This window comes from Penicillium canariense (assembly GCF_028826845.1).
Source record: "Penicillium canariense strain IBT 26290 chromosome Unknown utg000001l_segment0_segment0, whole genome shotgun sequence".
In the NCBI taxonomy this organism is placed as follows: Eukaryota; Fungi; Ascomycota; class Eurotiomycetes; order Eurotiales; family Aspergillaceae; genus Penicillium; species Penicillium canariense.
In genome coordinates this window covers 6,894,619-6,911,947 of record NW_026622728.1, presented here as the reverse complement: position 1 = coordinate 6,911,947, position 17,329 = coordinate 6,894,619, and the positions used below count along the sequence as shown (strand labels likewise).

Sequence of the window (17,329 nt, the reverse complement as noted above, 5' to 3'; positions counted from 1 at the left end):
CATGCGTTAGTGGCTCGTCTAGAACGCTCGAACTTTCATCTCGCGCCCGGGTAAATAGGAGTTGGCCTGCTAAATTCCTCGGTAGAATTCGCATGGCCCCACTGCAGTTGGCCAGCGCATGGACTCCGCGGTTGATTCCGTAGGTATGCGCCGGTATTCATTGTGATAGTCCGGCCTTCTTTATCCAGAATAGTCAGCGAGGGCGAGGTGTGGCAATCAGGAAGAATGGGGAAACACAGTAGTTCTCTAAAAGCCATCTAGTTCCTTAAAAACTCAAGATGCCCGTATACTCCTGTGACCGTGACCACTCCGTACTGGATGCAGTTACAGTCGATCATGTTACTTCTTTCTACCTTTACTGGCTCTAACACTCCAGCACTGCGAGGTTCAAGTGGGGTATAGCGGGAGGGTAAAGATCCTACACAGCCCTACGAGGGGACAGATACCTAGATGGCTCCCTAGCTACCCTAATTCCCCTGATAAACGAATCGATGGATCTAATTGAAAAATGGAATCAGACAAGCCTGGCACTTTGGGTTCTGGTGAAGATTTCTATATCCAAGCTTCTCTATACACAATACACATTCCTCTTGCCGAAGTTGCCCTTGGGGGAGGCGGCGGAGGGAAAGGGGGGTATCATAGGCAGCACCAACAACTGCCAATCGAGGGCACCCAAACAAATCAACTTTCTCTCTCTTTTCACATGTCACTCCCCAGGACTACTGCCTCTTCCGGGAGATATGATCATCATGGCTGTGACTGTGGTTGTGAGCGTTGCCGTTGGTTTCAGGCTCCGGGTTCGCCCCGGTGTCCTGCGCAATAAACTCCTCCGAGAAAGTGAGTTCTTCCTGCTCGACCGGGATGAAGCGGACCTTAACCCGCTTCACACCGCGAACCTTCTCGCCAACCGTTTGGCGGACCGCCTCCTCCACCATACGGGACCGGGTGATGGCCCAAGCTCCCGGTACAGCCAGCTCAATGTCCATCAGGTAGTTCTGCCCAGACTTCATGCCCTGGACATCGCGGACAACAACCTGCTCACCGTCCTCAAGGGACTTTAGGGCCTTGGCGGCGGCGCTCTGAACTGAAGTTTTGATCTCATCGTCCACCGTGGTATCCGCCAGCTCGAGGAGCGAGGTGATGGTGTTGCCCCAGCCGGCCTTGATGACCATCAGGGAGATAAGGAGTCCACCAACCGGATCCAGCCAGGTGGCATCTTGGAAGACATAGCTTCCACCAATGGTGACCAGAGCCACGATGCTCGTCAGAGAATCAATACGGTGGTGGATAGCGTTGGACGCGAGTACGGACGACTTGCGTTCCTCGGCCACTTTCATTGCTATTAGACTGTTAGTAAATTTGAAGCTTGGAATTGGCGTTTGAGACGGAAGCTGATGCGTGGCTCGGAGGGAAGAAGGAGTTGTGGGAAACTCACTCGCACGATAAAGCCACTCCTTGATCACGATAGAACCCGCCGCCAGCCAGGCTGCGTGGATGCTAGGACCCAGCACCTCGATACCATGGCTATGCGAATGGCCGTGCCCGTGTCCTAGAATACCGGTGTGTGCCAGCCATTCGGCCACATCGGGGTAGCACTGGGCCAGCAGGACCTGTGTCGCATTGAGGCCCATGAAGACTCCGCCGCAGAGCAGCAGCCCGCTCACGCCCAGCGCGCCAATGCTTTCTACCTTGCCGTATCCGTTCGGGAAGCGCTCACTGGGCGGCTTAAGCGACCAGGCGACGGTGCCCAGGGTCAAGAAATCGGAGACCAGGTCGGTGAGCGCGTGGTAGGCGTCGGCGATAAGCGCCTGCGAGTGGAAGACGTAACCGCCGATGAATTTGCCAATTGCCATGGCAAGGTTGGCGACGAGGCCAATTCGTGTGATACGAACGCCAGCGTCGTGCTTGTTGGTCGAGGTCAGGTATACATTGTCGTGGTGGTGGTGGTGATGGCCGTGGCCGTGGCTGTGGCCCCTGGCTTGTGTCATGGGGAGCGGTGTTACAGAAGCGCGGAGGGAACGTGGTCGGACATGGGAGAGCAAGGCGACAGGGCAGGCTTTTAATAAGGGAGCGGAGGAGGCCAGGACGCGCCGTTGAGCAGATCCGGGGAGAAGGGGGAGACGGCGACTGGAGAAGCTGAGAGGGGAGTGGATGGAGAGACGAAGCCTGCACCGCAGGGGCTGCGTCAGCGGCATCACGGCCGGTGTGAACTAAGTTCGAGGCACGCGAGCACGGGCGAGGGCTAGAGTGGACAGGGTGTTCTCTTTGGTCAGTGTGCCCATGGCTCGAGAACCTTGAAGGAATGACAATACCCCGGGGGAGGTGGGAGAGAAACTACCCTACCCTAAGCAACTAAGCAATGGCGGACATTCGATTCCCGCTCATGTAATCCGGCAGATGCGGATTCCAGATGCGCTGATGTCCTCTACCAATCCACATGGGGTCATTATTCACGGATGACTATTGCCAGCGGCCCCTATGGATACGACGTACCCATCTAGTGTATCCGTGCGTGAATTATATTGCTTTTGTTTTGAAGCCTTGGACTTTTTTTTTGATCAACTCCTTACGCATCAGGGCCCTCCTGCAGGAAATCAATGGCTGACTCGCCCGTGGCCCGCCGGAACAAGCCCCCGCCAAGACCAGCCCGTACGCAATCCGTCCCTCCAAACGGGCTCAACCAGCCCAAAGGACCCAAAAGGCCCGCAGCTTCCGCCCGTTCTTTACCCCGCCAAGCCTCAAATCCACCTCCGATGATGCGTCTTCAATGACGACGACCCCTGCGATTCGGATCCCCTTCACCGGGCCATTACCACCAGCTATCATCGTCCCACCGTCCGCCAGGGCCATTGCGGGGGCGATCGACGCTGTGAGCGCCTTCCTCACCGCGCCACCCTCCCTCCATCTCCGGGGCGTCGATGTGGGCAGGCATTCCCAGACAGTCCTCCTGACCGGCGCAGGGATATCTGTCGCATCAGGCCTGTCGGACTATCGCGGGGAACAGGGCACCTACCGACGAAACAAGTCCTACCGGCCAATCTATTTCCACGAATTCGCGACGCGCCATGAATCGCGCAAGCGATACTGGGCACGCAGCTTTGTGGGTTGGCCGGGGCTCGTGAGAGCAAAGCCCAATTCCACTCACTGGGCCATTCGAGATTTAGGTGCGAAGGGCTATATCAGCTCCGTCGTGACGCAGAATGTCGACTCGTTCCACTCCCTAGCCCATCCCGACCTTTCTACGTTGGAACTACATGGATATCTGCGATCCGTGGTCTGTACCAGCTGTCGCAATCAGTCCCCACGAGAAAAGTTTCAGCAATCGCTGGAGACGCTCAATCCGGCATGGGCAGAGTTTCTGGCCCGCATGGTGGAGGCCGGCGCACTCGATACCGATAACCCGGACGAACAACGAAGGAAGGGATTGAAGCTGAACCCGGACGGCGATGTCGACCTGCCGAAGGCTCCATATTCGACCTTCCGATATCCGTCCTGCTCAACCTGCTTGGAGAAGCCCCCACCTTGAAAGACGGCACAAAGGCCCGGGTAGAGGTCGAGAGCGACGGCGCATGGCTGCCGACATCCACCGCCGGTATTTTGAAACCGGCGGTGACCATGTTTGGCGAGAACATCGATCCGACAGTGAAGGCAGCGGCGGAAGAGGCGATCGACGACGCTGGGCGTTTGCTGGTGCTGGGCAGCAGTCTCGCCACTTACTCTGCCTGGCGCCTAGTTGAACGGGCGCACAAGCGAGGCATGCCCATCGGCATCATCAACGTCGGGGGTGTGCGAAGTGAGGCCATGCTCTTTGGCCAGTTGGGCTCGGACCCAGACCCAAGCGCCCATGTTCGCTGCAGCCATCCCGCCCAGTCGATCCTCCCGACCGTGGCCGCGGACCTGCCCATTCATCGTCTTTGACAGATGTATAATCAGATAGACTCAATAGCATTGTAAATCCTACCAAATACCAAGCGATCTCATTGGAGCACGGACCGTAACAACAGAAGGGACAAGCGCCCGTAGATGGGGGAAAAGGGAGAAGTACATAAGCGCCGGATGACTGCGACTCGGCCCACTTCCACGCGCGGGGCACCCTCCTTCATCAGCATGGAGCATTTCAGGGATTCTGCGACCCTCCCTTTTAAGTCTGCTTCAACGCTGGTCTCCCCCGGCTCCTTTCTCTTCCATCCTTCCGCGAAACCCTCGGGGACTCCCGCTTTCCAACCACCCCAGCGACGCACAATGGACAAATCTCAGCAGCCTAGTTCCTTCCAGCAGCTGGAAAAGGTATGCCTGCCGCTAGACCCCTCGTCTGCCCTCTCAAGATACTGATAGGCTTCTGCTTGCAGCTCGGAGAAGGCACCTATGCCACTGTACGTTCCGGCTTCCCCGAGACCCTTCCTCTCCCCGAGTGCCGCGACTCCTTCCCACGGCCGCTTTACGCCCACTATTCGCTCGCTCTTCGCTGATACATGATGACTACAGGTCTTTAAAGGGCGCAATCGCCAGACGGGCGAGATGGTCGCGCTGAAGGAAATCCACCTTGACTCTGAAGAAGGCACCCCGTCCACTGCCATCCGCGAGATCTCGCTGATGAAGGAGCTCAAGCACGAGAGTATCGTCTCGCTCTACGATGTCATCCACACCGAGAACAAGCTCATGCTGGTCTTCGAGTTCATGGACCGCGACCTGAAGCGATATATGGACACCCGCGGCGACCGTGGTCAGCTGGACCCCATCACGATCAAGTCGTTCATGCACCAGCTGATGAAAGGCATCGCCTTCTGCCACGACAACCGGGTGCTGCACCGCGACCTCAAGCCGCAGAACCTGCTGATCAACAAGAAGGGCCAGTTGAAGCTGGGCGACTTTGGTCTGGCCCGCGCCTTCGGTATCCCCGTCAACACCTTCTCCAACGAGGTCGTCACGCTTTGGTACCGCGCTCCGGATGTCCTCCTCGGCAGCCGCACCTATAACACCAGCATCGACATCTGGTCTGCCGGGTGCATCATGGCTGAGATGTATACCGGCCGTCCGCTGTTCCCCGGCACCACCAACGAGGACCAGCTACTGAAGATCTTCCGGCTGATGGGAACCCCCTCGGAGCGCTCGTGGCCCGGGATCTCGCAGCTGCCCGAGTATAAGCCCACCTTCCATGTGTACGCGACTCAGGATCTGGGCGTGCTCTTGCCGCAGATTGACCATCTCGGCCTGGATCTCCTGAACCGGATGCTCCAGCTGCGCCCGGAGATGCGGATCAGCGCCACTGATGCCCTGCAGCACCCCTGGTTCCACGATCTCCCCCAGCTTCAGGCCCAATTGCAGCAGCAACAGCAGCAGCAGATGGCGGGCGCGTATGGAGGCATGGTCCCGCCTCAACCGGCATACTAGCACGTTCCTAGGTGCCCACAATCAAGACTGCGCGTAACGAGATGACGAGCTCGACTTAGACAATCGGAAACGGGACGGATCCGGCGTTATACCCGATGATGGGGGTTTCTTTAGTTCGCTTTTTTCTTCTTGTGTTCTATGCTTCTGCTTTGCATGTTGCTGTTTCATTTCTCTCTTCTTGCTGTTCATGCCGGCTTTTCACCTATTGAGGTTATTATATGGAAGACCACAGAGTGTGTAGTCTGTGTACATTTAGTTGCATAGGCTCACTGCGCATCATACGTTGCGTCGACAGCAGCTGTTTTTAAAAGCTTACCCACGGAGCCATGTTCATCTTCCTCAAATAGCTACTCTTGGGAGACCTATCTATGATCGCTATATGCGACATTCAAAAGTAGGTAAGAGCGAATAGGTGTAAGCAGCAGTATACCACGACCGGGCCACGTTTGTCTTGTACCCCCTCGAGTGTAGTCTCTCGGGGAGCTGTGCCGGTGTCAAATCGGAGCCAAGCTGCTAACTCCAACTAGCACATCACATACAACGGACTTTACATCTGTGCAACCAGACTAGGCGCGAAATACCTCATTGTTCGCTCGGTGAGAATTGCGGGCCCGGTGCCGTTCTGAGAAGGAATCTTGAGCCACGCGGGGTGCGGGTTGATGTTTCGTTGATATTTTGCGTTTCAGAAGCACTCTAGTCCTCTTCCGGATTTATGGGGTTGTCTTCTCCTTCTGCTCGTCCACGGCATTACCAGCCGACCGGCATTTCAATTTTAACGGCCTTTGCCATGATTGGCTCCTGCATTGGCTCCTGCGGTCCTGCAAGATACGGCGGTACCTCCGCCACCATGGCACAGCGCCGATGGATGTACACCGATCCGTCCACTCATCCATCTGAGACCCAACAAGGATAGTCAATCACTGTTACACTGAACCGCTCCCATCGACCCTGTGCTCCACGTCCAGGATGATCTCCACCATTCCAACACATCGAACACATCGAACACCCTTCTCCTCATTCTGCATCGGGCCCTTCACCCACGACAGCAACACCGGGGTCTCCGCAGCTTCCGGATCATTGCGGGGCGCCGGACGATCGCCGGCCAGCTATTGGCTTCAGCCAATCTATGCCCACGACGCGCGCCTGCCATGCCCATGTGGACAGTCCTCGCGTGCCCCTCTCAGAAGAACCGGGGGCGGCGTTTGTCTGCAGAGCAGTCGGCTTCTCCTTTGTCCTCGTGTCGCTAATGAGCTATCCATCCCGACTGGTACCTTCTCTGCCAGGGAGCCGTGGTTGACACGGCATTATGCAAAATTGGGCCGGTCCCGGGAGGCCATGGCATTGTTACTTGCTTATTGGTTGTTCTGTGGACGGAAGCTCGGAATATCAACGGGGCCCACTACCCCGGGGCCTCCGAGCGAAGTGTGGCGGGGATCCCATCATTAGCGGGAATACATCGTGATCGTCTTTGCTTCTACTGCTTTATGGATCCTCTTCATCTCACTATTCCCCTTTCGCCAACGCTAGCGCGGCTAGACCTTGCTGGTGCTCGCCTCAACTAACTCATAGTACTGGGATGACATGACACAATGGTGCCCTCGGAGCGACAGTTATCTGCGATCTCGATCACAGAGCGCATCTGCTCGGCGGTCTCGCTGGCCAGCACATCCGTTATCGTTGTTACTTTTATCAGCTCGCCTTCATTCCGGAAGCCGATCAATCGCTTGGTCTTTTATGCTTCCTGGGGCAATATCATGGCGAATATAGCCACGCTGATCTCGCAGTCGGGCATCCATGCTGGTGTAGGCAGTCCGCTGTGCCAGTTCCAGGCTTTTTTAATTCAATGGTGAGGGGTTTTGCGCTGTCTTTACCTTCTCTCCGGGCCCTTTCGCATCTAATTCGATCGTGCCATGCATAGGTTTATGCCTGCGGATGCACTGTGGACGTTTGCGATGGCTTGCAACGTCTACCTGACCTTCTTCCACCAATATAACTCCGAGCAACTGCGCCAGCTGGAATGGAAGTACGTGGTCTGTTGCTACGGTCTACCATTCTTCCCGGCCTTCTTATACTTTTTCATCCACACACAAACGCGCGGCCGAGTGTACGGCTCGGCTATTGTAAGACTACCTGCAAAACATCCATCCATGTATGCATCCCCGCTCCCTAACATTGCTCACAGCTATGGTGCTGGATCGCCCTCCCATGGGACTACCTCCGGATCGCCATTTTCTACGGCCCCGTGTGGTTCGTCATCTCCCTCACCTTCGCTATCTACCTGCGCGCCGGCACGGTGATATACCAGAAACGGCGGCAGCTGCGGGCCCTCCAGGACATCGACTCTCTCGACACAGTGACCCAACCGGACGCTCCGCTTGTCAGGCTCGCCTCTATCCAGGTGACCAGTGAAATCGCTTGTTCCACGTCGACCACGTTCGCCCCGTACTCGGTTACCATCGAGGGCGGCACGATGGATCCGATCAGTAGGTGTCAGAACTCGGAAGAACTATTCGCGCCCGTGCAGGGGTCCAGCCCGTGGCCAAGTCCGCCTCCGCTTCGCTCCAAGCTGTTAGTGAAAACGTCGCGGTCTGAGGAGATAGACGCGTACTCTCAGCGTCGTGCAACAGCTACAGAAAATACCTCCGCTGCGTGGGCATACACGAAATACGCGATGCTGTTTTTTATAGCGCTGCTCGTGACATGGGTATGATTGTACTCTCCATTCCCGCTCCATATTGTTACCGCAGTGCCCTTTTCGGGCAACGCCTGACTATGTGTAGGTCCCTTCCACGGTGAATCGAGTCTATGCTCTCGCATACCCCGAGAAATTTTCTTTCGGACTGAACTACGCATCATCTTTTGTGCTTCCTTTGCAAGGGTTTTGGAATAGTTTGATCTATGTTTCGGTTTCATGGCCGGTGTTTAGAACTCTTTGGAGGAACCTGCGGCTGCGTATGCATAGCCTACCAATCTGTGAAGTATTATGATTTGTTACTTATATTTAGAAGAGTTACGTGAGTTTGATTATATTACGAATGAGTTGTACTGTTGTGAGAGACAAAGAGAGAGTTCATATACGGTGTAGTTATAGTCCAGCCGTTGGAAAAAGTGGGTCCATACCAAACTGTATCACGTGTCTGGCGCGTCGCGGTGCCTTCGAGGTATCCCCAAAGCTCGAGATCCCAAGTGCCAGCACCCAAAACCAGCACCCTTCCCAGCCAAGATCAGCAGAACTCAACCCGTCGACCCTGCACGGTCCAGTCCAACCACAGCTATCCCGCACACACCATGGCAGGGCCCAATTCACACCCGCCCCAACACCAACCCGCACCCACAGCCTCGCACTCACAAACACCCGGTCTACGCGCCTCGCGCCTGCACCAAGTCTTCGATCAAGCACTGGCGCGCACGCTGCGTGCAAACTCATATTCCAACTTCGCTGGTTGTTTCCCCACTCCGGCGCGGCATGTCCCTGCTAGTCTGGAGAGTGTGTGGAGGCAGTTGAACGCGAAGCTGGAGGAGAGCGCTAAGGCGGAGTTCGAGGAGATTATTGAGGAGCGGCAGGCTGTGAGGCACTTGAATGAGTTGGATCGGTTGGTTGAGGAAGCGAAGGCGAGGAGGGAGAGTGGGAGTGCCGCCGAGAATGGAAACGGGCAGCAGCAGCAGCAGCAGCTTGGCAATGCGTATGTTTCTGCTTGTAGTTCGTGTTTTGGCATCACTATTTGCGCTTTTTGATTTGCTTACAAGCTATGCTTTGCGTCTTTTATGTTTGCATGACTAATTTCGGTCATTCTGCAGCCCGCACACCCTCGGCGCGGAAGAACTCTACACGGCGCACCTGACGCCGTACCTGCAGGAAGCACAGTCGACGCTGAATAGCAGGCTCGAGGAGACACATGCGCAGAATGCGAAGTTGGCGCAAACGGTGCAGGCGCAGAGGCTGGAAATTGAGACCCTCTTGGCGCACCTTGAGTCCGTTGTCACAGATATCGAGGGCGCTGCTACGGCGGCTACGGAGTTCAGCAAGGAGCACCATATTCGCCAAGACGCGGTCCAAATGGATGAGGAAGTCAATGCTCGGCCGGGGATATAAGGGGTTGTCATTCCTTTCTTCCGTCTTTGCGTTCTACTGCTAGACCGTTCATGAGATCAGGGCGCTCATCTCTGTGCCTTCTACCATTCCGTCCTCCACCATGTCTTGAGCCACCGCGATCACCTGCTCGAGCGAGGTCGCCTTGATCTGATCCAGCTTGGTCTTCTGGCCCTCCACCGCAGCGGCAATGGCCTCTTTGATCGACCCGTCGCGCGCAGCCTCCGCCTCTCCGTCCCGGCGAGCCAGGGCCGCTGCGCCGCGGTAGTACGTTTGTGCGTTACGCAGGAGCATGGGGCCATGCTCCTGAGCCACGGCATGGTTCCAGGGCGCACGGCCCAGTCGCCATCGCTGCATCTCCGCATCTCCGCGTGCGAGGTGGATCTTAGGCAAGTTGTCGGCGCTCGGCAGCTTCGACGCGGCGGCTAATGCGTCCAACGCGCTCGACAGCGATTGCCATCGCACAGCGCAACAGAGCTTGAAGGTTTCGGGGTCCTCGGCCGGAGGCACGTCTGCAAGGGCCCCGTTCAGCGAGGTCAGTGCCTCGGCTTTGCTGCACAGTCCTTCTGGGTCACTCGACACATCCAGCTCGGGCCCGAACGCCCGTCCGACCTCCTGCTGGTAGGTCTGCACGTCCGTGTGGCCACCCCGGTACAGGACATCGTGCAGCGCACAGATGAACTTGGCCTGCGCGAGGCCCGCCTCATACTGCCGGTCGGATCCTTCGACATACGCTGGGAGCCGGGTTTCGATCAGCTCCGCAGAGTACTCTTGCACCCAGCCCACGCCGCCGGCGCCGGGGTTGAACGTCAGTATATTGCACAGCGCAGTCAGCGTATCCAGCTGCGCCACCACTGAGTCGACCAGCGTGTTCTTCGTGACCGGCTCAATGATCGCAGCCCACTGCTCCTGCGCCTCCTCGCCGGACCCGCTCTCGGCTGGCTGCAGCGGTGGCTGCGGCTCGGCTGGCTGGGCCGGCTCGGGAGCCGGAGCTTCCATCTCCCCCGACTCCATCTGCATAATCTGCTCCTCCATCTCGGTATACTTCATCTCCTGCAGCGCTAAACATCGCTGGAACAGCTCGACCGCCTCCTGCAGGTACGTGCTGGCCTGCACTAGCTGCTCCCCATCGGGGTGCTTGGAGTCCGTCATCACTTCGGCTAGACTGTTCAGCACCTGGCCGCTGTTGAACAGCGCGTCGGCATTGTCCTGCTCCAGGTGAAGCGCGTCCCGGTGCGACTGCAGCGCCACCTGCAGGAGCTCGGCCTGCGGCGCGGACAGTTGCGCCGCTAGCTTGGGGTGCTGTGTGATTTCGTATTGGACCCGGGCTCTGGTTGGGGGGGGAAGGGAAGCCGGATGTTAGCTGATGTCCATGTCACATAGATCACCCTGGACCAGGGATAGAACCACAATATAATGCTTGTATGATGCGTGAGAGAGAATGTGCCAGCAATGCCACACTCCATCTTCCAGCCTCCATCCTCGACCGGGGGGTGAACTATTGCAGTTGAATTCGGGAATGACGTACTTGTTGTAGGCTAGGTCAAACGCACCCGGGTGCTTCTGCAGCCCTTCGTCGTAGTTGGCAATGGCCTTCATAAAGAAGCGCATGGACTTGGCGGCGTCGCCGGCTCGCCATTTCTCCCCGGCCTCTTCTAACTCGACGCCCACTGTTTCAGTGGTTAGCTAAGTAAACTATCTACAGCCCTGTTTCCTCAGACGTCCGTGCTTTTCCTTCCTCATGGGGCAATTTGCCTACCTGCGAGATAGTCATCGGCCGTCACGGGCAGCTGTTGGCGTCAGTAGCTATTCGCACGTACTTTGCGGATACCATCCTCAGTATGGATGGATGAGGGGTGGTGGGGTCGATGCTAATGCTACCAGAATGCGGCAGTCGGCTTACCTGCTTCGCAGCGCTCTTCTTCTTGGACTTGGATTCCTTAAGGAAGGTCTTGGGTCTCGGCATTGTGTGGCGTGCCCTGCGGTGTCCAGAGTATAGAGGTATGGCGGGGCAAATCACAATAACACGGCGATCAGTTCAGACCGTCGCGGTGTTCCAGGCGAGCTCGTCTGTAGCCTGTGAGTCTGTTGTCCGTAGCCTTAGTCTGTGACCTCAGTCCGTAGATAGTTAGGTCGGTGCCCGCGCTGGGACAAAGGGGCCGAGTCTGATTGTGGCCGGGCAGCGAATAGGAAAGGTTCGTCAGGTTGTGCAGCTCCACGGATGATGACAGCTTTTTTATCCGCTGCCAAGACTCTGGAGCTCCCGGTTAGTTACTGGCTTAGAGTTACGGGCAAGGGCTTACCCCTATACCAGGGGTCCTCTAACTATAGCTACCGAGTAGGTCAAGTTGAGTCTACCAAAGTCTCTCTCTCTTTCTCTCTCTCTCTGTACGGATTCTAATCTCTACCTCGTGGTGGCGCCTTCCTCTCGGAGGCTGATTTAACTGATTCTCCGCCCCGTGGTAAATACACTGCGACTACGGAAAACTACAGTATACACGGTACCTTTAACGTGGCGCTACCAGTAGTGAGCCCTCAGACCTCTCCTGGAGACTGAATCCACTCCACATTCCACCCAGTGGGAATTTACTCATCTCCATCCTGGCCGATCCGCAGCACGTGGCAAAGTTCCACCGGGGCAGCCCGTAATCCTCGTGAATAATGTTAAAGTTCATCCTGTTCGTCGTTCTGACGGAAATTAGCCTGTGGCACAAGATGTGTAGAAAGTAGTAGAAACTTCAGAGCGTGGAGATCCCTGCGAGGTTATTCTGGCCCCTGTCATCATCCTCATCTCCGTACGAAGACGTCCGTCCAGACCGACTCTCTTGACTATCCTGCCTACCACCAGCTGCCCCGGCAAGCGATCATCTCCATTTGGGTAGTTCCTTCAGCAGATCCCTCGGCATCTGCTCTCCGGCCTCCTTCCTCTCTTCATCTGACCTCCTTTCCCATTCCCCCCGCTGGACCCACTCGCGCCGTTTCGGCCCTGTTAGTCGCCTGAGTCTCATCCAGAACCCCAGTCGCCCGGGGCTGCACGTCGTGTTTCAGTCCCGCTCTTCGTGTGCTCTTCTTCGCCTTTTCCTTTCCTCTTTCGCCCTCCTACTAGACCCTTACCCGCAGATTCGCTACCCGCCTTGTAGGTGATGATCCCCTGCCCAAGAATGCGGCTTGGCTCAGCCTGGAGACGATCCCTGCTAATTTGCTCATTCTGCTAGCAGGGAGAAAATTCCTTATCTACTTGGCTCAACGACAGCGCTTCAAAACGTCGCCGTTTCCCCTCCTGCAGATATGGCCCGCCATCCGTCTCTCGACTCTGAGCGGCCCATCATGTCCCATTCGGTACGCCTACCCCCTTACCCCTCTCTTTCCCTCCCCCCCCCTTGTTCCCTTCGCTCTGCTCGACAGGATCAATGCTGACCAGATGTGCCTAGAATCGAAACTCCAAGCGCTTCTCAACTATCAGCGGCAGCCCGTCGTTCGCCAACTCCGACCGCACCATCGGCAGCCTGCCCAGCGGAGACCCCAGAGTCGCCGACATCACCCACCTCGGCGATGGCCTCGAGCGCCTGGAGAACAAGCCCCTGCAGGCGCAGCGTTTTGTACCCACTGCAGAGAAGACCGATAACCTGAACAAGCTGGCTCTGGGTGCCAAGGTGGAGCGCGCGCTGGGACGAAGAATGACCAGCCAGGATGCGGTGATGCGCAAGCCGGTGCTGAGCGAGAAAGCCGCGGCTGCCACGACCACGTCCTAGCCGACTAAGCTGGAAGATCTCAAAGTCCCTGCGCAGCCCGTTAGTCCTTATACATACGTGGCGGCGGACGTTGTCATTTATCTAATCTTGCTTTTTTGTTTTTTTTGTTTTTTTTCCTCCCCAGCGAACCTCCCCAGCGAAGAAACTCTACGATCGCTTTCCTTTGTTTGACCATCGAACCCTCTCACGTCCTATGCCATTCATACATCATACCCCATCCTTCATTGAGTTCTTCCTGTGGCGTTTTGAACCTGCTATGATATTTGCATGACCCGTCCCGTTTCTTGTCTAATATATCTTGCCTGGCCTTGATTGGTTGTCTTGGATTTTAGGTTCCTTTTCTCGATCTCCTCTATATATCATATCTGGGAATATACTATGAACGCTACCTCGTATTAGATTGGGCTGTCGCAAGGAAATTCTCGTGTCTGGTGTACCTAGAGATGGGTGGTGGTAAACACCATTCAGCGCGCCGACTAAGCGATCCCCAAGCAAGATAAACTTGTTTTCCCCTCTTTGACGTGAAGGGGATTCTCCATCTCGTCATGAATCCTCGTCTCCCATCTTTGACGAAACACACAAGTTCTCATACCTTTCTTTGTCATCTCGCCATCGTGACCTCACATCGACATCGACCGTTCTGTCATCCCATTTCTGCCGGGCGGTGAGCCCGGTGCCAAGCCCACGCGAAACCCGCACGGAGTCTTCGCAGTCGAAAGAAGTCGCTTTTTCCTCGAAGGCGAATTTCCCCAACAGCTTCGTTTCTGTCTCTGCTTCCCTCCTCCTCCACCCCTCCCATCCCGGCTTATAGTCGACCGCTATCCTCAGCATCCTCCAGCCTTGCGCTCAGCTGCTATCCCTCCTCTTCCGCCGTGGTCCATCCCGCACAAGAGTCATTTTTCCCTGCCCTCTCACACGTCAACCTATACTTCCCGCCACCCTCTCCGCAGCTTCAAAGAGTGTCCTTGTTTTTTTTCCTTCTCCCTGCCCTCTTCCTTTCTTCCCTTCCTTTTGTACCTCTCAATTGATTGCATTGGTGCCTGGTCGATTTCGCATTGTAAGTGCGCCACTCCACTCCACCTCTCCCCATCGGGTTCCGGAACCGTAATGGACAAGCGACGAGAGAGAGAGATTGATACCAAGACTAACTAGACCTCCAGTGAAGCGAGCGGGAAAGACCCAGATCCATCTAGATCTTTTTATTATTCGCAGCTTTATCTCCTTGTTAGAAGCTCATCCAGCTAGCTCTTCTTAGCTGTCTATCGACCGTCCCCACCATCGCACGGCCACTCTAATTTTGATCCCATCCCGTCTTCCTTCCTCTCGGGCTCGAATATCACAACCCCTTCCATCCAAAATGGCCGACATGACCCAGGTTCCCATCAACGGCAACTATGCCGCCCAGCATGGCTTCCCCGACTCCTTCAACCCCGCCCACGCTGCCATGAACACCGCCGCCAATTTCCAGCCCGCCCAGTCCTCCACTCCTACCACCGCCACTCCCACCGAACAGCAGAAGAATGAGATCACCAAGGACGAGGTGGGCTGGTTCTTTGTCGAGCAGTACTACACCACTATGAGCCGCAACCCAGACAAGCTGCACCTCTTCTACTCCAAGCGCTCCCAGCTGGTTTTCGGCACCGAGGCCGAATCCGTGCCTGTCGCTATCGGTACCAAGGTGAGTTGATTTTCGGCCCAACATCTATACCCTATGAGGGGCGGGGGGTGTTTTCAATGTGCATCATTCTAACGACATTTTCTGCTCCTGCTCAGGCCATCAACGACAAGATCAAGGCCCTTGACTTCCAGGACTGCAAGGTCCGCGTCCTGAACGTTGACTCCCAGGCTTCCTTCGACAACATCCTGGTCTCTGTCATCGGTGAGATCTCCAATAAGTCGGAGCCCTCGCGCAAGTTCATCCAGACCTTTGTCCTGGCTGAGCAGCCCAACGGCTACTACGTTCTCAACGACATTTTCCGCTACCTGGTGGAAGAGGCCGAGGCCGAGGCCGAGACTGTGTCTGAGGACGCTGCTGCCCCCGCTATCGCCGAGGTCCCCGAGGTCGTTGAGACCGCCCCTGCGGCCGAGGAGGCTCAGGTCACCGACGAGGCCGCCGCCACCAAGGTTGGTGAGAAGCTGGAGAAGGAGGCCAATGGCGAGACCGAGCAGCCTGAGGAGGTCGCGCCCCAAACCAACGGTACTCCTGCCCAGGAGGAGGTTGAGGCCCCCGCTCCCGTTGTGAAATCTGAGGATCTGAAGGACGAGGAGCCCCTGACCCCCGAGCCCTCTCCCGCTCCCGCCCCCGAGCAGAAGGAGGTCCCCGCCGAGAAGGAGGCTGCCCCGGCCGCTCCCGTCCCCGCGGTCCCCAAGACCTGGGCCAGCATCGCCTCCAAGGTCACTGCTGCTAAGGCTGCTGCTGCTGCTGCCGCCGCCGCCGCTGCCGCGCCTGCAGCCCCTGCTCCTACTCCGGCTGCTGCTCCTGCTCCTGCTGCTGCGGCTGCTGCCCCCAAGGCCAACGCTCCCGCCGCCACTGGCTCGGCTTCAACCGCCCCTCGGGCTGCTGCCACTCCTACTCCCGCTGCTGAGAAGGACGCTACCGCCACCGATAGTGCTGGCTGGCAAACCGCCGGTGCTGACCACAAGAAGACCCAGTCTCGCGCCGGTGAGGAGCAGGTCGTCCTAGGCTATATGAAGAATGTCACCGACAAGGTCGATGCTGGTCTCTTGAAGCAGACCCTGAGCCGCTTCGGCAAGCTGAAGTACTTCGACGTCAACCGCCCCAAGGTTCGTATCCTACCCCCCTTCACCCCTTTGGCACATGTCATATCTCCCCCGTACCAATCGCTAACGCCATCCTTCAGAACTCCGCCTTTGTCGAGTTCGCTGAGCCCTCCGCCTACGCCGCTGCCGTCGCTGCCAACCCCCACCAGATCGGCACCGAGCAGATTGTTCTCGAGGAGCGTCGCCCCCGCACCAACGCCTTCGGCAACGGCTTCCAGGCTGGTCGTGGCGGTGGCCGCGGTGGTCGTGGTGACCGTGGCGGCAGCCAGGGTCGTGGTGGCTTCCAGCGTGATGGCCGTGGCGGCTTCGCGCCTCGCGGTCGTGGCGGCAATGCGGCTGCCAAGGCCCGCAACGGCGCCCCGGCTGCTTAAGCGTTTTTCACTGCCTACGAAACAACTAGCTTCCGGTAGAGGTTGAGTTTGAGTTCGCGCTCGAGCTTGAGCTTGAGCTTTGTGCTCTTCTGCTCGCGGTGCGGGGTTTCTCCCGCGCGCCTCGACCCAATCTCGATCCCTCTCTCTACGTACACTTTTGACGGCTGCATCTTCCGGAAATCTGTATTACTCCCGATTTTGATTTCTTTTCTCCCGTCTTCCCCTTTTGGTGCTCTCCTCTTTTCCTTTTCCTAATGACATGTGTTATGTGACTTCCCCCTACCCCCCTATTTTTTCCTGTCTCCTGTCACAGTGCATATTAGCGGTTGGGTCCGGGTTGGCTGGAAAAGTTGTGTCTTCTTTCCTTCCCTCTCTGGGCACTTTGTTATCTTGATCCTTGTTTTTTGCCCTTGTGTCGTTTCTCTCCTCAACCCTATTCTTTTCTCCTTTACTTCGTGTGGTTTGGTTTGGCTTGGCTGTTCGTGTCCTTCGGTTCCACCATTCTCTGCCCTATATTTCTCTCCTCCTATCTTCATCTTCTCTCTTGTTCTTTTTTTTTGCCACGAGCCTCCGTTCCGCCACGACGAGTCTATATCGCATCTTTTATCTAGCATAGCAAGCTCAGGGTTTTGCGGTGTCGCACCATCCGGTCTCTTGTCTCTTGGTTTCTATGTCTTCGTTTCCGTCTTCTCCTTGTTCTCCTTTGCCGTGTGGATGGGACTGGGGGGCTCGGGGTCTTGTAAATGGTATGGTAGATAGGTGGGGGTTGAGAGATACAGTGGAAGGTTGGGGCGGGGCTGGGCTGGTCTGACCTGCCCTGGTCCGGTTCTGCGTTACTACCAGCAATATCAGATGTACCTTCACTACCCCTGGACCCAGCTGTGCTGTGCGTCCTCGTACTACATTACCGAGTCCGTGTATACTCGTCGACGGGGGACTAGAGT

The 17,329-nt window shown here is 56.7% G+C and overlaps 8 protein-coding genes across 8 annotated transcripts; 6 read left to right on the top strand and 2 right to left on the bottom strand.

The window, feature by feature from the left end:
* Window positions 1-719: 719 nt before the first annotated feature.
* Window positions 720-2,195, bottom strand: N7482_002369 (cation diffusion facilitator family transporter; the record flags this gene model as incomplete). Its single annotated transcript, XM_056684494.1, has 1 exon — window positions 720-2,195. The coding sequence occupies one exon, from the start codon at window positions 2,193-2,195 to the stop codon at window positions 720-722; it is 1,476 nt and encodes a 491-aa protein (XP_056548100.1).
* A 572-nt stretch (window positions 2,196-2,767) lies between these two features.
* N7482_002368 (putative SIR2 family histone deacetylase) lies at window positions 2,768-3,918 on the top strand (the record flags this gene model as incomplete). The annotated part of the gene is made up of 2 exons (XM_056684493.1): window positions 2,768-3,274; window positions 3,418-3,918. The coding sequence occupies 2 exons, from the start codon at window positions 2,768-2,770 to the stop codon at window positions 3,916-3,918; spliced, it is 1,008 nt and encodes a 335-aa protein (XP_056548099.1).
* A 189-nt stretch (window positions 3,919-4,107) lies between these two features.
* On the top strand, window positions 4,108-5,391 carry N7482_002367 (cyclin-dependent serine/threonine-protein kinase phoA; the record flags this gene model as incomplete). The annotated part of the gene is made up of 3 exons (XM_056684492.1): window positions 4,108-4,287; window positions 4,350-4,373; window positions 4,486-5,391. The coding sequence occupies 3 exons, from the start codon at window positions 4,108-4,110 to the stop codon at window positions 5,389-5,391; spliced, it is 1,110 nt and encodes a 369-aa protein (XP_056548098.1).
* Window positions 5,392-6,980: 1,589 nt separating this feature from the next.
* Window positions 6,981-8,101, top strand: N7482_002366 (putative cAMP receptor-like protein; the record flags this gene model as incomplete). Its single annotated transcript, XM_056684491.1, has 3 exons — window positions 6,981-7,237; window positions 7,310-7,421; window positions 7,574-8,101. The coding sequence occupies 3 exons, from the start codon at window positions 6,981-6,983 to the stop codon at window positions 8,099-8,101; spliced, it is 897 nt and encodes a 298-aa protein (XP_056548097.1).
* A 578-nt stretch (window positions 8,102-8,679) lies between these two features.
* N7482_002365 (PMF1/NNF1 family protein) lies at window positions 8,680-9,484 on the top strand (the record flags this gene model as incomplete). Its single annotated transcript, XM_056684490.1, has 2 exons — window positions 8,680-9,074; window positions 9,190-9,484. The coding sequence occupies 2 exons, from the start codon at window positions 8,680-8,682 to the stop codon at window positions 9,482-9,484; spliced, it is 690 nt and encodes a 229-aa protein (XP_056548096.1).
* Window positions 9,485-9,532: 48 nt separating this feature from the next.
* On the bottom strand, window positions 9,533-11,447 carry N7482_002364 (uncharacterized protein; the record flags this gene model as incomplete). Its single annotated transcript, XM_056684489.1, has 4 exons — window positions 9,533-10,811; window positions 11,010-11,151; window positions 11,241-11,271; window positions 11,385-11,447. The coding sequence occupies 4 exons, from the start codon at window positions 11,445-11,447 to the stop codon at window positions 9,533-9,535; spliced, it is 1,515 nt and encodes a 504-aa protein (XP_056548095.1).
* Window positions 11,448-12,769: 1,322 nt separating this feature from the next.
* Window positions 12,770-13,233, top strand: N7482_002363 (uncharacterized protein; the record flags this gene model as incomplete). The annotated part of the gene is made up of 2 exons (XM_056684488.1): window positions 12,770-12,820; window positions 12,913-13,233. The coding sequence occupies 2 exons, from the start codon at window positions 12,770-12,772 to the stop codon at window positions 13,231-13,233; spliced, it is 372 nt and encodes a 123-aa protein (XP_056548094.1).
* Window positions 13,234-14,590: 1,357 nt separating this feature from the next.
* On the top strand, window positions 14,591-16,385 carry N7482_002362 (NTF2 and RRM domain protein; the record flags this gene model as incomplete). The annotated part of the gene is made up of 3 exons (XM_056684487.1): window positions 14,591-14,911; window positions 15,007-16,017; window positions 16,095-16,385. The coding sequence occupies 3 exons, from the start codon at window positions 14,591-14,593 to the stop codon at window positions 16,383-16,385; spliced, it is 1,623 nt and encodes a 540-aa protein (XP_056548093.1).
* Window positions 16,386-17,329: the final 944 nt, after the last annotated feature.